The sequence below is a fragment of the Rhinolophus hipposideros genome (assembly GCF_964194185.1).
Source record: "Rhinolophus hipposideros genome assembly, chromosome: 24".
Classification (NCBI taxonomy): domain Eukaryota; kingdom Metazoa; phylum Chordata; class Mammalia; order Chiroptera; family Rhinolophidae; genus Rhinolophus; species Rhinolophus hipposideros.
Genome location: NC_138070.1, coordinates 1286093 through 1311196, shown reverse-complemented (window position 1 = coordinate 1311196; position 25104 = coordinate 1286093). Strand labels below are relative to the sequence as shown.

General features: G+C 51.9%; 1 protein-coding gene across 1 annotated transcript; it reads left to right on the top strand.

The window, feature by feature from the left end:
• Positions 1 to 3701: 3701 nt before the first annotated feature.
• Positions 3702 to 5581, top strand: FZD10 (frizzled class receptor 10; the record flags this gene model as incomplete). Its single annotated transcript, XM_081037397.1, has 1 exon — positions 3702 to 5581. The coding sequence occupies one exon, from the start codon at positions 3702 to 3704 to the stop codon at positions 5445 to 5447; it is 1746 nt and encodes a 581-aa protein (XP_080893523.1). The 3' UTR covers positions 5448 to 5581.
• Between the last annotated feature and the right edge of the window lie 19523 nt (positions 5582 to 25104).

The window sequence follows — 25104 nt, the reverse complement described above, 5'->3', positions numbered from 1 at the left end:
ACCTAAGGTTTAATTTCTTTCTATTGCTGAAAGTGTCAGTACTTTTTATCTTAAAGAGATTATGTGGGTTTTCTCTAATCTCATTTCAGAAAACCTCACCCAACGTTTATAATTTCCATTGACTACAGCATCATAAGAAGAGCTACAACTTTGATTTTTAGCCATATCCCTGTCAAAGTATTTTATACTTTCGACTTTGCTAGAATGGAATGAAACTCCGCCTCTCTTTCAGGGCCCTTCCATCCAAAAATATTTAGTTCTCGTTCAAAAATCTTGCCTGACTCCTGAAATATTCCCTTTCAAGAACCTTATACTTTTCTGGGAGAACGTTTGCAAGAACTAGGAGAAGCTAATGTTTAAGAGTAGCTCTCCACGATATTTTTTTTTTTAGGTGGTTGGGGTAAAAAAAAAAAACACAAAAAAAATCCTTGTCTCTGCATGTTATTTGAAATCGTGTTTAATTATAAAGTTTCATTAAAAACCTTTGCTCAAAATTTTAGAGGCCTAATAAGATTTCCATTAATTTAAACATATCACTATTCCCACGACAGCCCCAAATGCTTTCTTTTCCCTCTTTCATCCATGGTTAAATATGTAAATAAAATGTCTAAAGTCATTCTTCAAAGAAGACAAAAGAAAAAAGAGCTGAGGGGAAAGACAGCCATAAAATCCCTCCCAATTCTCCATAACATTTGCCAGAGGGGGGCCAGTTGCCAGCCAGGGCTGACAGCAGGGGACCTCTCTACTCCTTAGAATCACACATCTCAAATCCCACACACAGGAAAAAAAAATAAAATAAAATATCTTTTCAGCTGGAGCCATCAAAAGGCCCTTTTCATTTATTAGTTACAGAGTTATCTTTCAGTGGCTGATTTCTCAAAGCCCTCATTTTTCTATAATAATATCTATTTGTTGGTTTCCATCTCAGCTGGGCAAAGCGCAGCACTTCTGCAGACATTTTTATAAAAACGAGAGAAGAAAGCAATCTGAAGTGGTTATAGCTAAAATAATGGGTCTGAACATGGCTGAATTAAAATAGCACATAAAGGATCAATTAGGAGGCATTTTCGAGTAGCTCACACCCCACTCCTGGCGTCTGACGCTCTCCCTTACTCTTTTACATTTATATTTCCAATAGTTTCTGAGGGAGAGAAACAAAGAGGGAAAGGGGAAAAACAATATGGTGCCCAATAAAGGACCTTTACAAGGACAATTCCGGAAAAGCCAAGTGATGTCCACTGAATCTTTTTTAAGATTTTGAAAATAACTCACCAGACTAAGGCAAACAAACAAAAAAGAAAAACAAACAAATGAAACCGAAAAAACTGCCGTAAGAAAAATGGCAGCCCTTGAAAAAGCATGGGGTTTTTCAGTCGAGAAACAGCAGCACAGCTGAAGTTGGCTTTTCTGACTGCATTAGTCTTTCCTACTTTCTCCTCACTCCCAACTTTCTCCAACATCTCACAGGGACACCCAGAGACAATGACTCAGGGCCCATGCACCAAACTGCTTGTTAGTTCTGGGTCCTGGGCAAATCCCAGTTTCAGTCTTCTGTTTGCCGGATGGATAGATGGATGGATGGATGGATGGATGGATGGATGGATGGATGGATGGATGGATGGATGGATAGATGGATGGATGGGTGGACAGATGGCGGATGGGTGGGTGTATGGATGTATGGATAGGAGGGTGGTTATGTAAGGTCTCCCAAATTTTTACAGATGTAAAATAAAATAAATAAAAGGCAATATTGCCCCCACTTCCGCCACGGCTTACAATAAGCTTCCCAATAAGCGGAAGAGGAGAGAGCCTGGCAAGAGCTTCTCCTCGCTTTGCACTTCCTGCTGGCAAAACCCGCAGGTTCTACCAACGAGGCCCAGCACGGACTCCCGGGGGTGTCTGCACACCCTGCCCACCTCTCCAGTGTTAACCTGAGAATGGGAGCAGGGGAAAAGGGCCGGTGCGCCCAGGGCTCGCTCCTCTGATCCCCACTGCCACCCTGGAAAGCCCTCCAACGGCTCCCTCTAGATGAGATCCTGCGAGTTTCAGAAGAAATTGAAAAGCCCCTGACCCTTGAGGGCGTCTAAGACGAGAGACGCCGCCACCTCCTACGGGTCCTGTTGGTTTAAGGGTTAACACGCGGCGCAAGGTGAAGCCCCGCGCGTTCTTCGCCGGCGAGGAGGCGTGGGTGTGTGCGCCCACCGCGCATGCCCCGTGCGGGGGAAGGGGCAGGGCGCGTGGTGTCCTGAGTGACTGTGTCACAAGCTGGCCCCCGTCCGAGGGGCTCAGCAAAGGGCGTTAGGCCGGGACGCGCCTTCTCCACCTTCCGTGAAGGCCGAGGGCCGTGCGCGCCCGCGCCTCTCGGGGAAGTGGGCGCAGCGTCCTTCCAGCGCCGCTTCACCCTACGGGTCTGCAGCCAAGGGAGGGCGCAGGCCGGGCAAATCGCTCGCCAAATGATATAAATACTCGACGAGCGAATGACTTCCTATGATAAGTAAACTCAGCCGCTTAGAAGAAATCGCCAGGCCTGCCTGGCGCGAGGCCCCTCAAGTCCTCGGCTTTGTTGGGGGCGGGGGTCACTATTATACAAGCCTGCCCCCCCCCCCGCCCGGGAGGCCGGGGAGCCCCGGGAGCCCCAGGAGGCGCCCCGCCCCTCCCCCTGCCCGCCTTCCGCGCGGAGACCTCGCTGGAGCGGCCCTAAAATCTGGATTCCCAGAGCCCCTCCCCCCGGCCCTGAGCTCTTCTCTTTGAAATTTCAAAGGAAACCCCTCCCCGGAGCCCGCGCCCCGAGCGCAGGCCTGGTGACTCCCAGCCTCGGGACGACGCGGGCAGGTTTACAAGCTGAAGGGCCACTTTATGGCCCAGACTATAAAACGCAAATCCCACGTCGCTTTGAAAGCGCCCCTGCCCAGGACCCACCATAAAAACCGAGGAAGATGCGCCCCCAGCCCCCTGCCGCGGACACCCCACCCCCTCTGCAGCCAGTCTGCGAACTTCCAGTAACCTCGGCGCCCTGGGGGATCTCCGGCGGGTGGCGAGAGGCACGGGGCGCCGGGGACAACCCCGGGCTTTCCCTGGGAAGGGGGCGCCGGCGACAGGCCGCGAGCGCAAAGTTGGAGGCCGGCAGCGAGAGGGCGACGGAGCCGCGGGCAGGACCCCCGGAGGCGCCCGGCGGGGTGTCCGGGCAGGACGGCGACGCGGGCGGGTGCGCGCCGCGCCCGCGGGAACGGGAGCCGGCGGCCGCGCTTTCTCATGCAAAGCGCGAGGGAGGCGGGGCGCCCGCCGGGGGCGGGGCCTGTCACTCGGCTTTTCCCCCGTCGCCTCCCTGCGAGGCTTCTCATCCCGGGACGCGGACCTCGGAACAGCTGCGGGCCGGGCCGGGCCGAGGCCGGCGGGGAGGGAGCAGCCGCGCGCGCTGGCCCGGCCACCGTGCGCCCGCGCCGCCCGCGCGCTCCCGGGAGACGCCAAAGTTTGCCGGCAGGAGTGCGGCCCGGGGGGGGGCCGGCCGCCGCGCCCCCTCGCTTCCCGGTATTGTTCGCCAGCTCCGCTCCGCTCCGCTCCTCCGCGGGGCGCAGGGCCGGGCTGGGCGGGCATGGGCGGGGGCCCGAGCGGCGACGCGGGGCCGGGGCCGGCAGCCCGAGCCCGGGAGCCGCGGCTGTGAGCGGAGCGGGCCGCCCCGCGAGGGCGCCTCCCTCGCCAGCATGCAGCGCCCGGGCCCCCGCCTGTGGCTGGTCCTGCAGGTGATGGGGTCGTGCGCCGCCATCAGCTCCATGGACAGGGAGCGTCCGGGCGACGGCAAGTGCCAGCCCATCGAGATCCCGATGTGCAAGGACATCGGCTACAACACGACCCGGATGCCCAACCTGATGGGCCACGAGAACCAGCGCGAGGCCGCCATCCAGCTGCACGAGTTCGCGCCGCTCGTGGAGTACGGCTGCCACGGCCACCTCCGCTTCTTCCTGTGCTCGCTGTACGCGCCCATGTGCACCGAGCAGGTCTCCACGCCCATCCCCGCCTGCCGGGTCATGTGCGAGCAGGCCCGGCTCAAGTGCTCCCCGATCATGGAGCAGTTCAACTTCCAGTGGCCCGACTCGCTGGACTGCAGCAAACTCCCCAACAAGAACGACCCCAACTACCTGTGCATGGAGGCGCCCAACAACGGCTCGGACGAGCCGGCCCGCGGCTCGGGCATCTTCCCGCCGCTCTTCCGGCCGCAGCGGCCCGCGGGCGCGCAGGAACACCCGCTCAGGGACGGGGGCGCGGGGCGCGCCGGCTGCGCCAACCCGGGCAAGTTCCACCACGTGGAGAAGAGCGCGTCGTGCGCGCCGCTGTGCACGCCCGGCGTGGACGTGTACTGGAGCCGCGACGACAAGCGCTTCGCCGTGGTCTGGCTGGCGGTGTGGTCCGTGCTCTGCTTCTTCTCCAGCGCCTTCACGGTGCTCACCTTCCTCGTCGACCCCGACCGCTTCCGCTACCCCGAGCGCCCCATCATCTTCCTCTCCATGTGCTACTGCGTGTCCTCGCTGGGTTACATCATCCGCCTGTTCGCCGGCGCCGAGAGCATCGCCTGCGACCGGGACAGCGGGCAGCTGTACGTCATCCAGGAGGGCCTGGAGAGCACGGGCTGCACGCTCGTCTTCCTGGTCCTCTACTACTTCGGCATGGCCAGCTCTCTCTGGTGGGTGATTCTCACGCTCACCTGGTTCCTGGCTGCGGGCAAGAAGTGGGGCCACGAGGCCATCGAGGCCAATAGCAGCTACTTCCACCTGGCGGCCTGGGCCATCCCCGCCGTGAAGACCATCCTGATCCTGGTCATGCGCAGGGTGGCGGGGGACGAGCTCACTGGCGTCTGCTACGTGGGCAGCATGGACGTGACGGCGCTCACGGGCTTCGTGCTCATCCCGCTGGCCTGCTACCTGGTCCTCGGCACTTCCTTTATCCTCTCGGGCTTCGTGGCCCTCTTCCACATCCGGAGGGTGATGAAGACGGGCGGGGAGAACACGGACAAGCTGGAGAAGCTCATGGTCAGGATCGGGGTGTTCTCCGTGCTGTACACGGTGCCCGCCACCTGCGTGATCGCCTGCTACTTCTACGAGCGCCTCAACATGGAGCACTGGAAGCTGCTGGCCGCGCAGCACAAGTGCAGAACGAACAACCAGACCAAGAGCCTGGACTGCGTCCTGGCCGCGTCCATCCCCGCCGTGGAGGTCTTCCTGCTGAAGATCTTCATGCTGCTGGTGGTGGGCATCACCAGTGGCATGTGGATCTGGACCAACAAGACGCTGCAGTCCTGGCAGAGTGTGTGCAGCCGCCGCTTCAAGAAAAGGAGCAGGAGAAAACCGGCCAGCGTGCTCGCCCACAGTGGGATTTACAAAAAAGCCCAGCATCCCCCCAAAACTTACCTGGGCAAATACGAAATCTCCGCCCAGCCTCCCACCTGCGTGTGATCCGCTGGGAGGGAGCGGCCAGGGCAGGAAACTTTCCCAGAGAGGATACAGTGACAGTCAGAGCCAAACACGGTGCTTTTCTTGGTTGGTTGGTGTGTTTTTTTAAATAAAAGGAAAACAAATAAAAAGTTTTTACCCTGAAGTTCAGGATGCTGTGATACACTGAAAGTTTTAAGAAAATATATACTGAAAGGTTTTTTGTTTTGTTTTTGTTTTCTTTTCAGGGAAGGAGAGCTCTCGGGTTAAGTAGCCTCTTGTGTAACTAATTTGTGGTAATGTAGTTGATTCAGCCCCCAGAAGAAAACGTTTGTTTAGAACCTTCCGTAAATATACGTGTGTGTGTGTGTGTGTGTGTGTGTTTGAATTGGCTTTGCTATCCATTTACAAATCAGAAGAGATAACTTCTTTGCAAATTAAAGGGCCTCTGCTGGGTTGCAGAGAGAGAGAGAGAGAGAGAGAGAGAGAGAGAGAGAGAGAGAGAGAGAGAGAGAGAGATGCCGAGAGGGTCCCTCTGCAGCCCGAAGCCACTCCAGGGGCCCGCTGCCCTCAGGAAGGCTGCCTCTAAGACAGCAACTCTGTGCAAACAGGAAGGAAGAGAAAGCCTGACAGCTCAACACACTCCAGTGGATTTGGAGTCACTTAAAATAGACTCCTGCCTCTTGCCGTCACAAATGGGCTTTCTCTGAGACAGAAACTTCCACCAAACCTAACATTTGAAAATGCAAGCCATGTGCAATACATTTTCCCTTTTCCATGAAAATAAAAAGAGAAAGCAAGTAGTTTGCTGTATATAAAGACAACAAAAGAAATCTCCTAACAAAAGAGCTGAGGGGCCCAACCCTCAGAAACCCTTTAGTGTTCCATTTTGTGGCTTTTTAATGGAAACCAAGCCAATGTTATAGGCATTTGGACTGATTTGTGAAAAGAAGAGGAAAGGGTAGAAGGATCATTCAGAAGTACCCAAAGGGCTTAGTGACTCTTTCTGCTGTTAAACAAACGGTTTCCATGAATATATCAAGAAATGCCGGACAAATGGTCTAGCTTATTCTCCCCACCACCCCAGAAAGAGTGGTTCTGCTTGTGCATATGTGTAATATATGATATTTTTCATGCTCCACTATTTTATTAAAAATAAAATATATTCTTTAGTTTCATGCTGATCCCTTGTGCATTGTAAGAGAAGAGGGAAAACTTTCTTCCTCTGTCTGCTCTTCTAGCAAATCCTGAGTGTGCATTTCCACCTAGAGATTACCAGTGACCCATCTGAAGTGGCAGATGGGCAGATTCCAAGGGTGGCAGAATAATTGAATTTCGAGGTTCAGAGGAATTACGTGCAGGAAGCGTGTGAGGTGCCTGTGACTTACTGGCTGGATGTGAGGGCCTGGTTTGAGTACTAAGGGAGCACCCTGGGTCTGTGCGTGACCCGAGTCAGCCTCCAGTGACATTTCTGAAGAATGGAGCCAGCCAAGGAAGAGAATTAAATGAGCTGCGTTCAGTTGCCCTGCTGGGGTCAAATTGTACTTAGGCGGGAGCCAGTCCAAAGTGCAGCCTTTGCAGCAAGTCCAGGCCGGGGTCATATTTACAGCACAGACTTGGAGCTGGACAGGCTGAAGTCTCCGCCAAGGGCGGCTGGTCATTAGGGAGCAGTTAACCAGCTTTGTGCTTCATGGTACCCAATTCTTCCATGTTTACTGTCAGAGTCATGTAGCCGGGAAGACCTGAAGTAGCACGGGTTCCGTGGCCGGAGGCACAGCTGGACTCAAGCTCTAACCAAAGGGGTGCAAGGGTGCAGGCCGGCCCCCAGCCCTGGGAAACTGATAGAGCAACCCTGGTTCTCGGGGGGGTCGTGCTCCCGTCAGGCTCCACGCTGGGACTTGGAGCATTTACTTAGAAAGCACTTACTAAGAGGGGCAGAAGCCTGGTTCCTGATGAGGGCGCTTAGCAGTTAAGTCCGAGGCATCGAGATGGACAAAGGGTAGGGGTGCTTCACATGGGTGTGAGTGGCCGAGGCACCCGGAGCAGGGGCCTGGCTGCTTCGGTCAGGTTCCCGGAACACTACCGAGGTAGGCAAAGTAATTTGAAGCAAAACCCAGAATAGTCTTCAATGCATCAGAAAAGAGAGAAAAAAACCACAAGTGAAAACCTATTTCTTGATTGTTCCCGCCTCAAAAGACTGTCTGGACATATTTCTGTACATGTATATATGCATAGAATGCTCCCTTTTTCTCACTCTTAGGAAAAATTAAAATGGCATATTTGGAATAGAGCTTTGTAAGGTCCAGAAGAAAGCATAGTCAGAGCACTGCTGGGAGAGCACAATGAAAGGACCCCAAAGCCAGCTGCATCGGCTGTGCCTGGGTCCAGTGTGCAGCCTTCAAACTCAGTGCAGAGGAAACCATGCTTGCCGGAGTGTGTAAGAGGCTTTGCTGTGTCCACAATGTGTTTCAGCATGGATCCGTCCCAGAAACCAGTGGCCTGGCTCATGAATGCCAAGGGGTGTTTAGCCCAGGGCCCCTTCTCTACTCGTGGTGAGCGCAGCACCGAGGCCCAGACGTGAGAAGCTGCCACGGCACCAGTGGGATGCGGGATTCCTACAGGAACCAGTGATCATCCTCATTTGGAGGTTCCTGAGCAGCACAGCCTTAGCTCCTGGAAAGGGGAAACCTGTTCTGGCAGGTCATAGTTAGAAGCCCAAAAGCCTCCCAGACGCCCAGGCCCTTCCTTCCTTTCCTCCCTCCTTCCAGGGCTGGGGAACCAGAGCAAGGGCGTGCCTGGTCCTTGGCTGTGAGAGAAGTCCCACAAAGCGCTAAGGGGCTGCACACGACACACTGACGCACTTCCATGAGGAGTCAGGGCCGCATCCGGGGGTGGCTGAGACGCAGGGAAGGCAGAAGACTCAGCAGGTCTGAGTTCACAGCCACGCACAGGGAGTGGGGCGTCGCAGGAGCCCAACACCCAGCAGAAGTCTTGGAGCAGCCCTGCTAATTGGGACAGTAACAATGGCAGTGACAGTGGCAGCTGGCCCTTCAGGCATGTCCTGGATGCTGAGTACTTTACAGAGATGTCTCAAGTAGGTATTCCTATTAGCCCCGTGTCACATGTGAAGACCCTGAAGCACAGAAAGGTTAAGTAAGTTCCCAGGATCACACAGCACGTGAAAGTCAGGACAGGAACTCGGCACCCTGATAATGGATCCTGGAGCGCGGATTCCATAAGTGTTGAATGAATGAATGAATGAATGAATGAATGAATGAATGATAGCTAAGCACTTTATGCCAATTTCTACGCTAAGCACTTTATTCATTCAGTCCTCTAACAAGTTTCGGTGGTACTAGTCTCATCCCCCGCGTTATAGATGAGGAAATCGACCACAGAGAAGGCAAGTCCGCCGCCCAGAGTCACACAGGCAACGAGCAGAATCTGCCCCCGCTGTGTGGCTGCAAACCCACCATTCTGACGACCGGGCCGTGCTACCTCTCCCGGTGGCTGTGGGACCTTACAAAGTGAGGTAAGTCACAGGCACAGCACAGGACCACACCTGTGCTGCCGGCAGAGGCACAGGCCCCACTGGCACAGAGCAGAGCTCACTCCGCCAGCGCCCGCGAGGCCAGGGAGACCAGAGGAGGTTTGACAACTGCCTTCTGTGATGGTCAGAGAGAGAGCTGAGGACATGGCAGGGGCATGAGGAAAGTGGGAGCAGTGCGCCCTGATGTCGTGGAGAGAGAGCAGAGGGAGGGCCGGTCAGGGATGACCGCGTTTCTTACGTGGGTGGTCAGGTGACAGTCACCAAGACAGGAGGAAATAAATGGAAGGGGACAGGGCGAAGTGTGGACAGATGACAGCCGTGTAGACAATCTGTGTTCAGGGGTCTCTGCTTCCTCTGGGTGGGGGTCAGGGGTGTGGGAATGAGGCCGTGATGCAGGTGGGTGCCCGGAAATGGTCTGAGTTGGAGGAGAGGTTCATCAGGTGGGAGGGTGGCCTCTCAGAACGAGGGGGAAGAGAGCAAGTGGGGCAGAGGGAGCTGTGACTAAGAAGCGTCCCCCAACCTCAGGCTCGTTTCTCATCCTCCCAGAAGAGAGCTGAAATCACGTTCATGGCTCATCCAGCATCAGAATGTGAGAGCCAGACAGAAGTAAGGGGGAGGCAGGAGGGCGGCCGCCCACCATCCCTGCCTGCACCCCCAGTGCCTGGGGCCTCTGTCTCCTTAACTAACCCTTGGGCCACCGAGGAAGTGAAATTACCTCCAGAGCTCTAATGCTCTTCTAGCACCTACAGCATGGAGCTTCAAGACCGAAGACAGAGTAGGAAAGTCAGGAAGTGTCCTAGAGGCCCCTGCGTCCCGTATGATTCTCTCAGAGGGAAGAGAGAGAGGCAGAGAAGGGCGACGCGTTACAGTCAGAACTGGCGTCTTACACTTAAAGGAGGCGGGCTGTGATTGCGGCTTAGGACTGAACCCTCCGTGCCTTCTCTGCCCCGCTGTCCAGTCTGACTCAGCCCCTTTGCGAGGGGCTTTACCCCGGGCAAGCTGCTGGCCTTTCCTGCCTCAGCTTTCCCGTCCTTAAAATGGGGCGATAATGGTACCTCGCCCACTCAGTGCTCTGGATTTACTAACCCATCTGATTCTGCCCAGAAGACATGTTATGAGATGAAGTACAATGAAGTGCAAAGGGCTTTGAAGGCTGCTTGGCGGAGAGCAAAGGCTCAGTAAATACTAGCTATTATCATGTTCATCGTCCCAGCCTCACAAAGTTAAACCCCACATGCTAATGAGCAATGATCTTTAAGGGAAGGTTCTTTTTCCCCCTTAAACACTTTTTCTGATACCGCATTCAGGTTGCATACTGATCTTTCAAGTTTAAAAGGCGGGCTCGGGGCCTCTCCAGCGGTGAAAAGTATTCTCTGTCTTTCTCTTTGAGCACAATGACATCACAGCAGACTTCCCAGGAAATTGAAGCTCACGCACGGACACCTCTGTGGGCAAATGGATAAAGATGGCTGTAATATGGAGTTAGAGCGAGCGGCCAGGCTGCAGGGAAACTCGCCCAACACGCTCCCGCATCGTAGTGGGGAGCGTTTTTAATGTTTTATTAAGAGTGAGAAGGCCAAGCAGGAGGGAGGAGGGAAGGGGATACGTTTGAAACCTGCAAAGAAGAAGTTGCCGTTGCTGAGGTGAGCTGTCATAATTGGGACTCAGACAGCCCCACCCGGACGGAGATGAGACTTTAGATTCTGCACGCTGCCACAGCACAGTCCGACTTCTCCAGGCACCGAGTGTCTCTTTATTATTATAAGACATTTGTGTGTGTGTGTGTGTGTGTGTCTGTGTGGGGTGCGGTCAGGGTGTACCAGGCTCACATCCAGGAGGCTTCGATTTATAGGAAAGGATTTCTAACAATCATGCTTGAAACACACCCACCCGAAGGAACCTTTGCAATCGGTGGCTGGAGGGATTTTGTAAGGATGGAACAGGATGTACCCAGGTGGTCTCTGATGACAGGTGGTCTCTCACAACAGATGTCCTCAGAGGGAGCACTGTGTGGCATTTTAGGGAGTATTTGCCCGGGGGAAAAAAAAAAAGAAAGACCTTAAAAACGTATCCTGACAGTGTTTTCAGCGTTTCAGGCAGAATTACAAAGTTGTCAACACGGACAGATAATAAATCAGTGTCTGCTTTAAAAGGTGGGTGATGCTGGCTCTGCAGGTACTGGCTTTGATCAGCGGTGACAAGCTCCTGGGGCGGGTGCAACTCTCCTCCCTGCTCACCCGGGGGCAGAGCAGCACCTGTGTGCCTCCCGGCCCCCATCCCCCTCATAACACACTTGGATTTTGCTGGCTTTGGGTAAGATGGTTCATTTGCAAATTGCTTTTCTTTCTACAGCTCATCAGACAAGACATGACTGAAATTGTCAACATCACCTAGGTTTCATTGGATCCCAGGCTCAGAGCAGAAGGCTTACATTTGAAGTAAATTCAGAAACAGTTTAGGCCAGCTGAAGCTTTGTTGATTTTTTTTTTTTAAGGGAGTTTGTCTAAGATTTGGGAAAATAAATGCCAACTTACTCTTGCACACATGGCACGGAGTAGAGGAAACGAGCGATTTATGAAGAATTGTCATTGTAATTTGTTGTAACAATGACACAGGTCCATGCAGATTAGCAAAAAGAGTAAGAATGATAGAAAAAGGTCAGTTATAAAATTTTTGCCATTCTTCTATGGGTGTCATGATGACAACCATTTTTTCAAGCAATAAAAGCCAATGCTGCAGCAATATGCAGTATTAAGTCACATCTCTTAGGTTAAGAGGCATTAGAGGGGGAAAATGAGAGGAAAAGGTATCAAATGAAGTTGGAAGTGTATTATTTTAATTTTTAGTCTACCTCTGCCTTCTAAAGGTTTTAGTCTTGCCACAGCAAAATCTTCACACATATCCCAGAGGATGAGCCAAAGTGATTCAACCCACTAGGGGTGGAAATCGTATGTGGAGCTGTTGCAACCATTTTGTAACCATGAGGCAATCTATTCAATATTAAAGCCAGCATGCTGAGGATGGTGGGTGCCAAACAAGAAAGCCTGCTTTGTGCTGACTTCATCATGTGCCTATACCTCCAGTCTTGTTATGCAAGGTAATTAACTTCCTGGAGTCTCTGAATGTCAGCAGGTTGGGTGTTCGATGACTCATAGGAAAATATATCTAATATGGTCAACTACTAGTCCAGTGCTTCTCGAATAATGTGCATACACATCAGCCGGGGCTGTTGCTAAAACGTAAACCCTGATTCAGCAGGTCTGGGTGGACCTAAGGTTCTGCATTTGTAATAAGCTCCCAGGTGATACCAGGCTGCTGGTTCTCTGACCCAACTTTGAGTAGTAAGGATCTAACCGACCATCATCTGAAGTTTAAAACTCCTTCACATTATCCCTGGCCGTAATTATATGGACGTATCTTGGGTACCACGACTTGTCTTGGATTAGCTCTCAATTTTTAAACATGTCTGACGTTGAGTTAGAATCTGCTAGCTTCTGACAGTCTCCCACCAGCTCTCCTTTCCCCATGTGGCCTCCTATGGCACATAGAATTCATTCTCCATCTGAAAGCTCCTGACTTTGAAGTGTGACCACGTGTCCCCTGCATCGCGTATGATTCTTAAAGCTATCGCCCAGATAACTTGGTTTCACCCTGCTGACTGCTCAGAGTGTGCTTATTGGTTTGAATTCTTGTTCAGAAAGGGTCCCCACAAGTGGGTGCATTTCTCTAGGAATTCTTTAATGAAGGGACAATAGGGTGAGACCACTGGACCCCTATAGCTATCATGATCCGTAATAATGGGACACCGGAGACATTTTTGTTAAAGCTGGGAACAGCAGGAGGCCGTCTAGTGCTACTCAACATTACCCTGGACGTGCAGTAAGATAAGAAGAGGAGAGAGAAGGTAAAACCATTGGAAACTGTCATTATGTGTAGTTGATGTGATTAGAAGGGAATTAGCTAAAAGTAGAATTGGTGAGGATCAAATAGAATTAATAAGGAGACTAGGACAAAGCAAATGCACAAAAATCAGTAGCTTCCTTATACACCAGCAGTAACCAGCTGAAACATAAAGGAAATGAAAGACCACCTTTGGAATAGCTACAAAAAGTGTAGGTAAACTACCTAGAAATAAACCTCAGAACATGCCGGCCCTTTTGAAGAAAATGTTACGAAGTTACTGGAGAGCATAAATATTTGGCTCCAATAACTGGAAAATTATTTGATGTACCTGGTCCATATGTCCATTGTCCCCAAATTAATTCCTAAATATAATGCAATTCTAAGTTAAAAATCTGTATGTTTTTGGAACTCTACAAAACTATATTAAATTCATCAAATTTGAGCATAACATGCGGGGATACAAAACCAACACAGCGATGAGAAAGAGCATAATCTGTCAGATAGTAAAGCGTGAGAATAAGTAGGTGAAACATGGGACAAGAATTAAAACAAATGGACAAATTGGTAGAACAAAGGTAATGCCCACACGAGCCCCAAATGCACTTGGAACTTTATTTCAAATAATTAAGAACGATGGATTATTCCAATAGATTGGAGGCTCATTTTAGATTTGGGGAAATATTTATATTAGATCTCTACCTCACACCTTTTATCAACATACATTTTGGGGTTGCTAACTGATTGAAAGGTGAAAATAATACTACCATGAGAGAGAAAAATCTTATCTAAAATTTTCATTCAGTAGAAAGAAAACGCTGGTGCATACTTTTTATAAACTTATCAGGAAAGAATCTCAGCATGACATCAAATCCAGAACCATTTTTTTTTTAAATCAGGATTTACCTACATACAAATTTAAAGTTCTGTATGAAAAAAAAAAAAATGGGTGGAAACTAAAAATGTCACATCTCCGTAAATAAAATTAAAAGGCAAAAACTGCCTTTTCCTGCCTGGGTCTATGGATAGACAATTCCAATTAGAAGAAATGCTAACCACCTGAAAACCTGTGGAAAGAAATTGAACCTTACTCGTGGTAATGAAAGGATCCAAGTGTAAAAACATGATGTTGTTGTCTACCAAACGGACTGGTACTTTTAGCTGGTAACATGTAGATTTGGCCTGGCTGTGGAGCGATGGGGGGAAATGGGCTCCCCCATATTGCACAGGTGGGTCTATACAGTAACCAAATGCGGTGTGAGCCTCCAACACCTTTTAAAAGATATTCGTGCCCTTTGACCCAGTAATTCTACTTCGCTTCGAAGTACTGGAACCTGGGAACAACCTGAATGTGTGCCAATAGGCTGACTGTTCAATTTAATTATGGGAAATCCTTAGAATATTGCATAGTCATTAAAATAATTATATAGGAACACGTTATTAACGTGGGAAGACAGCCACCCGTACTCGTAACCTGGCTGACCCTCGTGGGGACCAACCAGGGCTCGGGTTGGTCGGGCTCAGCGTGCTGTCTGATTGGTGAGCACCTGCGCCATCGCGGCTACACACTATTACCCTGGTACTGAGCCAAGCGGGTTGTGTGATCACTCTGTGCGGCGCCGTGGGGGCAGAGCCAGGAGAGCAGTTTCCAGGCTCTCGGCCTCACATAGAAAGGTGCTGGCTCAGGTAGTAAATGGCCATCAACTGTGATTGGATGGCCATCAGCTGTGGCTAGTTGGCCGTCAGCTGTAACCAGTGAGCCATTGGCCACTAATACAACTGCCGTGGCTGAGCTAGCAGCAAATGGGGGCTAGCAAGAAGATGGTGGCTGGGCTAACAACAGCAGATTGCAGCTAGTACGTGAGGTTGGTTGGCAGAGAGAAGTGGACGGCAGGTTGCGGATCGTGTGGCTCCTGCCTCTTGTGTCTCCAACCCAGCCGCCAGCGAGACTGTAGTGGTGTGACTCCCCTACCCATGGTTCCATGGGTGTTCCTTTTTGGCCTCACCATGTCCTGCGTCCTTATGTGGGGAGCAGGCCCAGAGACCCCCGCATAACACCCTGCATGACAGGCGCCGTGTCACTTTTTGTACAATGTGTGTGTATACCTGGAAAGACATAAAATGCTTATAGTGGGTATCTATGTTTGGCAGGATTATGGATAATCTTGACTGTCTTCTTTATACTTTCTCAATTTCAGTTTTTGGCAATAAAGAGGTATTATATAGATAGAAGACAGAATGGAAAAAGGGAAGGATGGAAGGAGGGAGGGGAAAGATGGATGGATGGATGGATGGATGGATGACTGAAAAGCTATTAAAAATAATAGGATAATCGCCTACTTCCTTCTAGATCTGTGGCTGCAAATTCAAATTCACATTTAGTTGTGATTTTACTTGTGAATTTAAATGAACATTTAGTTGTGAATTGAAATTAGCACAGAGGGAGTATTTACACCAGAGAAGTAGGCAAGTGCCAACTGGATTTTTTTGTTTGTTTGTTGTTTTCCTTCTGGAGAGCTGGTTAACCATTTTCCATCACACCACTGAGGCCACACATCTTTACTTTCATTCTCAGATAGAAACCCAGCAGCATACTGTTAAAATGCATGAACAGAAGACAAACCCTCAAACCTCCTTTTCCCTTTGTCTTTTAAAAAGTATCCATGTTCTTATGATTGCCTCATTGATCTCCTGTTCTTGGAGTAACTAAAATAAAAGGAGCAGAAGTTGCAGTGTCTTCTTATCCCAGAGAAAGTGTCTCTGGGACACTGTGTCCTGAGTGTCATGAGCTGGTTGCCATCCCAGTGTTCATTTCTCCCTTTTTCTGTCTGGGATCCATGTGGTTGGGGCCATGCAGACCACCCTCGCCCCCCAGGCTCTCTCCATCCAGCTCTGCTGGGTGGCGGGTACCCAATCGGAGCATGTCTCAGTCATGGGTGGACAAAAACACTCTTTCTGCCCCTGGGTCACGTCCCATGGCAAAATGAGGATTGAAAATGCTTGTCATGCAGGGGGTCATGTGGAGTCTCCTGTCGCGCTCCCCGCATAAGAATGCAGGATATAATGAGGCCAAAAAGGAACACCCATGGAGCCATAGATAGGGGAGTCATATCACTATACTCTCGCTGGTGGCTGGGTTGGAGACACAGGAAGCAGGAGCCACACTATCCACAACCTGCTGTCCACTTCTCTCTACCAACCCACCTCACTTGCTAGCTGTAATCTGCTCTTGCTACCTCAGCCCCCATCTTCTTGCTAGCCCCTGTTTGCTGCTAGCATAGCCACAGCAGTTATATTAGTGGCCAATGGCTCACTGGTTACAGCTGACGGCCAACTAGCCACAGCTGATGGCCATCCGATCACAATTGATGGCCATTTACTACCTGAGCCAGCACCTTTCCACGTGAGGCCAAGAGCCTGGAAACTGCACTCCTGGCTCTGTCCCCACAATGCTACCACCATTTTTGTTGTTATGAGGGCGTGTGGCCTGAGGACATGGCCGACACCTGTGATGACATCATGAACTTCTGAGTGAAATGGTACCCGAATGAGCTCTATCTTGGGCTTTTCTGTCCATGGGTGACCTTTTGCCCGCACAGTAGGGTTTCCTATGACTTGCAACCAACTGACACAGGAACACAGATTGTCACCAAGGCAGCCTGCAGCCATGCCATTCAGTAGAGGAAGGAGGTGAGTGGGTTCACTCAGGGGTTCTGGTTCTATCGCTCCACAGCAAGCACCTCAAATTAGCCTTTTATTCTGCTTGCAATTTGGTGAGTCAGGAATTCTGGAAGAAACTGCTTGGGTTGTTTTTCTCTGATCGCCTCGATGACAGTTGGGGATCAGGGTCCACGTCCACTTTTCACTTCTTTTATGTATCTGGCATCTTGGTCTCTCTGTCTCTCTCCCCATTGGCTTCCCCCAAGGGCGAGCTTTCCAAGAAGAAGTGTGCCAAGGGTGGGCATTCTAAGGGGCTGGAGTGGAGGTTGCCCCAAGTGTTGCTTCCAGCATGTTCTACCTGACAAGGAAGCCGCAGAGCCCACCGAGAGTCCAGGAGAGGGAAGTTCGCCTCCAGCTCCCAGTCGGAGGAGGGGCAGGGGAGATATGGCTGTCTGCGCCCCAGCGGGCTCCGGTGCCAGAGAACAAAATGGTACAGTGCCCTCCCATCTCCTGCCACGGGTTCCCGGCCTCTGTTTCCTCATCACGAATTGCAGTAGAAGTTGTCTCCAGGTGGAATTACTTCTCCTTCCTGTCAGGACAGCGCTGTCCCTGTGTTTCATAGCTGCTTTTTAACCAGCGGGTCTTTCCCTTGAAAGATTCCGCGTAGGAGGGCTTTTCTCCAACGTGCTGACAGGTTTGGAGCCACTGGAGGACCCGGGTCTGGTCTCCAGGCCCACGAGGGACACTTTTCATAAGCTGGGTTTGTTTACTTCTGGAAAAACCTGGCTTCCTGTTTCTAAGAGGGAACAGGTTTAAAAGGCCTCATAAAAAAGGGCTCAAAGCCCCTCAACATCAAATGGCTCTTCTAGACCAGCATTTGATGAGTTAAGTGTACAGGGATCAGGAGCATAAGGCTTGAATTTCCTTGCAGAGACACATAGGTTATAAATTAAGGGGGAAGAATCATGTCAAAACATGTTCTGGCATTTCTCCAGAATTGAAAACATTTGAAAATTGATTTCTGAGATGGTGGATGTACCCGTGTCCTATCGCGTACGTCCTTCCTGGTGTGTAAGATTTATTTATTTTTAAATACACGGCAGAGGCATGGCAGGCATGGTGGGCGGTTCTAACTTAAGTTACCAAGTTTTTAGAAATTTTCTTCCTGAGAGATGGTCCGGGAGGGAGGTGCTAAGCGTGCCTGTTTGGTGTTGGTTTTAATTGAGGTTTCAAAGAAAGGACCTCAGCTTTTACAGCTTTCAGTGTGTTTCTTATTTAGATTAAGACTCCAGGAAGTATAAAGCTCATTAAATTCAGGGCTCCACCAGAGAACAACTGCGTGGCCTTTCTTTCACCTGTTTTTGGGAGATTTATGCACCTCCAGCCTGGCATGTGGACAGAGACCTAGAAACCACCAGTTAGGAGGTGTTAGAACATAAGAACAGAGATGTAGGGCTTTCGGCTTTCAACAATATTCCTGGGGAAATGGTTAATGATCTAGGTCTGCAAAGACAGAAACACACTAATTTTTTGTTTTAAGATTTTCATTTAAAAACACTTTAAAACTCTCATAGTTCAAACCATTAAAAATGGACCCTCCAATACCGTCAGAAAATGGCCTTGATACGCATATGTGTTTCTAGCTTGTGTACACAGTTTTTTGAGTCATTTGAAAAGGATGATGAGTTCCAAGCAAATTGAGGACGAAGCCAGAATGCCAAGGGGTCCACACCAGAGACATTTATTTCCTATCTTAAGCATAAACCCGGCCACAGGAATGCTTTGGAAAGCAGCTCCACCTGCTACGTATGTCACACCTCCACCGCCGCTCAGCCGACTAGAAAGACCGGTCACCAGGACCTGACAAACCGCACAGACCTGTCCCCCACAGCCCTTTGGCCACGCGCAGGCCAGCAGGGTGTCGGGCGAGGGTGAAATGGGGGCACAGATGTAACCACGGGGCCGTGAGTGCACATACTCGGTGCTGTGAGCGTCAGGAGGGAAGGGGCAAGGGACGTACACACACCCGCCCCGGGAACCCCACTCAGTGCTGCTCAGCCCCCCCTGGCCTCCCTCTCTGCCTCCCGCGAGGCCGGCCCCCACTCGCTGCCTCTCCCCAGGCTCCTGGCCCTCTGCTTTGGCCAATGGGAGGCACCAGTGGGAGAGCAGAGGGCGGGAGAAGAGATGCAGAGGCTTCAGGATGGGTCCTCCACCCTGTGGATCCTGGCCAGCCCGGTCCCAGCACTGGGGGTATTCTCTCCCTGCACCCCGCTCCCGTCTGGCGGGGCCTCCTTCTCCAGGAAGCAGGTCTCTGCGGTTCCCACACTCACCTCCCCCCCCCCCCCCCCCCCCCCCCCCCCCCCCCGTCCCATCAGGCGCCCACCTGAGGGTTCTCTCGGGCCCCACCAGCTGCTTCTGGTTCCCTTAACTCGACCCACACTTCCATCAAGAACCCCTCCTCTGAACTCTCTCCAGGTAAACGCTCTGTCTTAATCAGCCCAGACTGCCGTGACTGTAAACTTAAACCCCAGACTTAAACAACAGACGTGTAGTCCTCAGTCTGCAGACTGAACGTCTGAGCTCAGGGTGGGTCAGGGTCAGGTGCGAGCTCCCTTCCCAGCTTGTACACCATGGCCACCTTCTCGCTGACTCCTCACCTGGCTGTCCTCCCCATGTGCAGACACCTCTCTCTCCATCCTCTTCTCATTAAGGCGCTAATCCCATCACAGGGACCCACCCTCATGACCTCATCTGAACCCAGTCGCCACCCAAGGGTCAACCCCCACCTCCTACCATTCCACTGGAGGTCAGGCCTCCCACATCTGAACTTGGCAGAGACTCAGACCTTCAGGCCGTAACATCCTCTGTGTGCCCTCCGTTTCCCGCAGGAACCCTGACTGGCACGCCTTCTCCTTGCGGTTTAAGTATTTTAATTCATTTCCTCATCTATTGGCCACATACTCTGAGGCACGCGAGTCAGAAGACAAATCTCACACTCACATGTGCGTTCAAGCTTCTAAAGTGTTTGGTGGACACGATCTCCTGCCATTCCCACAGAAATGCTGTGCTAGCCCCGTTTTACAGGAGAGGAAAATGGGGAACAAAGGGAAAAGTAAAAGCAGAAAGAAAGGCTGTTTTCTAAGCGGAGCAGTTACTGATCTCCCGACGGTTCCTGGTTTGGGCCTCAACTTAGAAGGTGATCAGTAAAACCACAGAATTTTTTTTGTTTGGTTTTGTTAGACAGCAGTACACAGAATAAGACAGTGAATGGCAAGAGCTGGGGAGGTCTTCCAAGAAGTCAGAGAGGACAGGCGAGTAACTGCACCCGCAGTGTCACCTCCTAAACGCAGCCCAGAAGCCAGCTGTGCCGGGTGTTCACATTCCACGATGGAACGATTCAAGGCTTTGGCCCTGGAGGGGGAGACGGTGCTCCCACGGGAGGGGCCTGCGTTTCTCCCGGTTTTCCACCCATCCAGAGGTACCTGCACAATGCACACCTGCCCAGGAGGGCCTCAGGTACGCGATTCGGAAGGCTCTCCCCACTCTGCCGCACCCGAGGGGCCGGTCATTCGCTAACACACCCGAGTTCTCACCCCGACCGAGCCCTTCTCCACGTCCCACCCTGTCAGTGGAGTTCATCTGTGTTGTGAGATGCCTGGCGTTACCTGACTCAGTGCAATTGCTTCCTTCCCCACCCTTTTCCGGTGAGTTTTCTTTACATAATTTATTGAGGTAAAATTCACATAACACAAAATTAAGCATCCACCGTGGATGGTTCAGTGGGGTTAAGCGCACGCACAATGTCGTGCGGCCATTTCCCCACAGGAGACCCCGTTCCATTTTGCAATCACTGCCACCGCCACCACCACCGCCCCAGCCCCGGGCACCCCCACCTGCTCTTTGTCTGCAAGGTTTAATCTGTCCTGGACATTTCTTATAAACGGGGCTAAGGGGCTTTCGCTGCGTCGGCACTTGTAGCCGCTGGAGAGACACAGTAGAAGCAGGACAGTCAGGGGTGTGGGTACACATACGTGCTCCCATGCCTGCCACCTGAGTGCCCTCTCTCTACACCCTCAGTGACCCGCAGGGCCTCTGGGAGCTAAGTATGGAGTCTCGTCACATGTCTCAAAACAAAAGTTACCAGAGGCCTGTGGGCTTCGGGATTCGCGCCCCTTTGAAACGTGGGGTGTGTGCTGCCGATATTGGTCACGGGCTAATCGCAGTCTGCGTCTTCAGTGACGGTACATGGGGCTCTGCCACCGGGTCCCTGCAATCTGTGGGCGAGGTGGGCGATCAGGGACTGCAGCCTGCGGAGGGTCAGCCGATGAGCGAGGATCCCGCCCCCCCTTAGCTCAGGCATCAGCCTTGATGGGCTGGAAGGACATAGGTGGGGAAGGTCCCACTGTGCCCAGGGCAGGAAGGCAGAGCCACTGTTGGGTGGGGGCGTGTTTGAGGGGAAGGCACCTGGGATTCCAGAAGAAATGCAGCCGACAGCATGAGGCCCTCGCCTCCCTTGCCATGCCTCGTGCTGACTCAGGCCTCTGGGGGCAAATGGACAGAAGCAACTGCACCTGCGTCTGTAATGAAATACCGACTTCAAAAGGCCAGCAGCTGTTTTCTGGAACGTGGCTGCCCAACTCCAAAGCCCCTAGGCTCTCGGTCCAGCGCTTCTCACACATGCCTGACGTGCCGGACGTGGAGCAGTCTGCTGGACACTAGGCCATCCCCAGTCCAGGAAACCGGGAACAGCGACCTTAAGTCACATGTCGTGATTGTTTGAAAAATCCTGTTCACATGCGACAATCAATATATGGATTTCTAGTGTTCTCATCTTAAGTTTCCCGTCCGAACCTGCTTCCTTACTCAGTCATATTGGCCAAGCAGCAGGAACATTCTACAGCCATCTTCGACCACAGGAGATTTGGGAGGAGGGCAAATCAATAGGAGGCCGGAAGCCCAGAACTGGGGAACCCCATGGCAGATCCGCTCTTGTCCCCAGGCTCTGTGTGGCCACAGTCAACATGACAAGCCTCCTGTCCCCAGGGTCTCACATCGCTTGCTCAGGAGCCCCCACTGAAGACTGTCCCCTGGCCCAGCCTGCACCGGAGGCCATCCCGAGGCCGAGCCAGGTCAGAACGAAGCGAAGCTCTTTGGGTTTCTGCACTGGGAACTAGGGTCACCTTCCCAAGACAAGTCCTCAGAAGAGAGGGCTGGACGATGGGCAGCCCCCTCCCCAGCAAGGGGTGAGCGTCAGCAAGGTGAGGCTAACATGCCAGGGAAACACCCACGGGCTAGTCAGTCAGAGTGGGCTGGCGCTAATGCAGACCTGGGGGCGACTTCCCTCTCTGTGAATCCAGCCTTTGTATGCTCCATGCAGCTCGTGGGTATCCCCTCCCCGCCAACAACCCCTGCCTGGCCTGCATCTCTACGAGGGCAGCCCAAGTTCAAGCTGCTGAAATAAGCTGGAGCTCGGGGTGGGGAGCTGACTTTTTCGTCCAAATCTGCGCCACCAGTCTCCTCGGGACACTAGCACATGCTGACCTTACACCCCAGGAATGGGCCAGCCGCTCCCCTAGGAAAGGCGTGGGAGGCCACTCCCTGCGCCTGCTCAGAGCACCACCCAGCAAAAGATGAAACTGCGGGCTCTGACCTCCACGCAGCCTTTCCAAGTGCAGGAAGCCGGACACCAGAAACCCGAGCCAGCCTTGGGCTGGGCAAACAATAACATGTCCTTCGCATGTCTTTCTATCCAGGGCTGTAAATCACCACAGAGATTTCCTCTCTGACCAGTGTCCTGTTACCTGAGAGGTCAACTAATACCATAATACCAGGCCTGGGACGCCGGAAGAGGAGAGCGCCAAACATGTAAGAGTTTGATATTTCAAAGGGAGCATTAGAGAGACGTCAGCGTGGGAAATGCCGGGCATTTTAGTATGCTTACTTCACACCTTAGAATTGCTTTTGTTTTGAATTATTTGCAAGGGTAGGTGGCTACAGCCACGTTTTCTGGTGTCAGACATCTCTGAAAGTTTCTATTCAGCCCTTCTCGCCAAGAGAAAAGCCAGTGAGATCCCCATAGTATGACACTTGATACTAATAGTAAACTTTTCCTGTTCTCTCCTTGTTGGGGCAAAATTAAAAAATACTGTTTTTCGGGGGGAGACGGGACTTTCCCTGGTGAAACTTCGTTTGGATGAGCTTCCAGTAATACTCAGGTTTTCTGCAGCCGATAGCTGCCGCTGAGCTAGACCTCTGGGTCTCCAGGTGTGGTCTGCAGACCAGCAGCCAGAGCTTCACCTAGGAGTTGGTTAGAAATGTGGAACAGAGACCCACCCCACCCCCGACCCGCTGAGTCAGAGTCTGGGGGGAGGGGCCAGCAACCTGCTTTAACAAAGTGACCAGGTGACGCTGTACACGCTGAAGTTTGAGAGCCATTGGTTTAGGTTGAAGTGAAGCAAGAAATCCGACAGATGTGCCCCCTAGGCCGCGCTCTCTCCTTCAGAGGCACACCACACTTGTGCCCCGCAGCCCCCAGACGACCCTGGCAGGAAGGGCAGGTGGAGGACGAGTCCGTGAGAGTCTGTCTTGTCTCTGCCACGTCCTAGGCCCTCTGTGTTTCTAGTTACCCTGCCTCACTTTGTCCTGCCCTGGGCCAATAGGGACGAGCCGTGGAGGTAGGCAGGGTTTAATCAACACAGGCACTTGTTTTGGAGAGAGACAAGTCTTTGACTGAGTGCCTCAGCCAGTTTGAGCTGCTAGAACAGATGACTATCGGGGGCAGATGGAACAGCAAGTATTCGTTTCCCACGGCTCTGGAGCTGGGAGCCTGCGATCAGGGTGCCTGCTGGCCGGGTTCTGCCGAGGGCCTCTTCCTGGTTCACAGACGGCCGTCTTCTTGCTGTGTCCTCACATGGCAGAAAAAGAGCAAGACAACACTTCTTGTAAGGGCACTGATCACATTAGGGGAGCTGCGCCCTCATGACCCAACCAGCCCCCAAAGGCCCATCTCCTAACACCATCACACTGGGCGTAGTTTTCCACACATGAGTTTTGGGGTCCACAGACACCCCGTCCACTGTGTTTAGCAACAATCCTCTTCTGGTGATTTTCTATCGAGAGTAGCCAAAAGGAAGGGGGCTATTCCGGTAGAACAAGAATCTTCTAGAAGTGTTTCCCGTTTGGTCTGCTTTGTACAATGGGCATTTGTGGTTTCCCTCTTTGGTCTCTGAGACCTTTGACCTGCTGCGCCTAGATCTCGATTCTGGAGCAGTCACCTTGTAGGCCACACGAGCTGCGTCTCACAGCAAGGCTGAGCGGAAAACACAACAGCACAAGGAGGACGCTGCATCATACCTGAGACCTTCCAGAGCGGTGCCGGCTGGCTCCCCTTTTGATTTGTCGTGTGGACTCAGCAGCATTTCACTTCCTGGGGCTTTCTCGGAGTGTCTGAATGAGCAGGCAGGTGAACACAATGAAAACGGCTCCTTGGAGCTATTTTTGTCACAATGCACCTGCGGGAGGTGGCAGCACCTTCATCCTGACCCACTTCCCTCAGTCCCCGGGCAGGTGCCCTCGCAGCCACAAGAGACGCAGGAAAGGTGCCCCCTCTCTCCACCGACGGTCCGAGAGGGCTGACAATGGACCCTCGGGTTATCAGACAGCCTTCCTAAAAGTAAGAGACAGGAAATGCGGTGACAGTCAGGCACCAGGACATCAGAGTTGTGCTCACTGCTGGCCTCTGCAGACACGCAGCTCCGTTTATGGCTGAATCCTCAGCCTGCCTAACAGTCGAATCCTCAGCTCAGCACCTTCTGTGAAGGGTTAGTTTAGGGAGCACTGAGTTCTGGGGTTAAGAAAGAGAAGAGAGAAGGAAAGCGCATTCAGAGAAAAAGGAAGGGTGCAATGCTGTTTGTAGAAACAGGCAATCTAAGAAGATTTATGGCGTGAAACCTGTGGGTGCAGCACAAAAACTAATATTCTGATAGGAGAGTCACGGTTTAGGAAGTCAGATAACTATGGAACCTCGAAAACAAAGGAACCTCAAGATGTACACAGCCCACACATCGTCTTTGAGCAAAATCACGTCCATCCTCAAGGTACAGCTCTCTTCACAAAACACTCCAAAGGCAGGACTCCATAACTCACCTTCGTAACGCGCTCGTTTGTGGAGACCGTATTGTCGATACGTTCTCCCAAACGTTTATTTTTCCTGTTCCAATCAGAGCTCGCCCTGATAACAAAGGACCTCTCTTACCCATGCTTCGCCAGCTTTGGGGTGGCTGTGAGGTCTGCAGGCCCTCCCTTGATGTTGGATTCTTCTCAGACTTTTCCAATTGACAGGCTACTGTACCCAGAGTAAAATCCCTCCTCAGCCAATGCTACTGTACAAAATAACCACCACTAAATGGGAAGATGGTGCTTTTGATACAATGAGCACTTTATTAGGTTTCATCAACACACCATCGTTTCACACCAGTACCGGGATGTAGGAGTTATTGTAAATGTTATCTTGCTCAAGGAGCTAACACAGTAAGACGCCGAATCGGCTTGCTTCACAATCCACAGGACTGG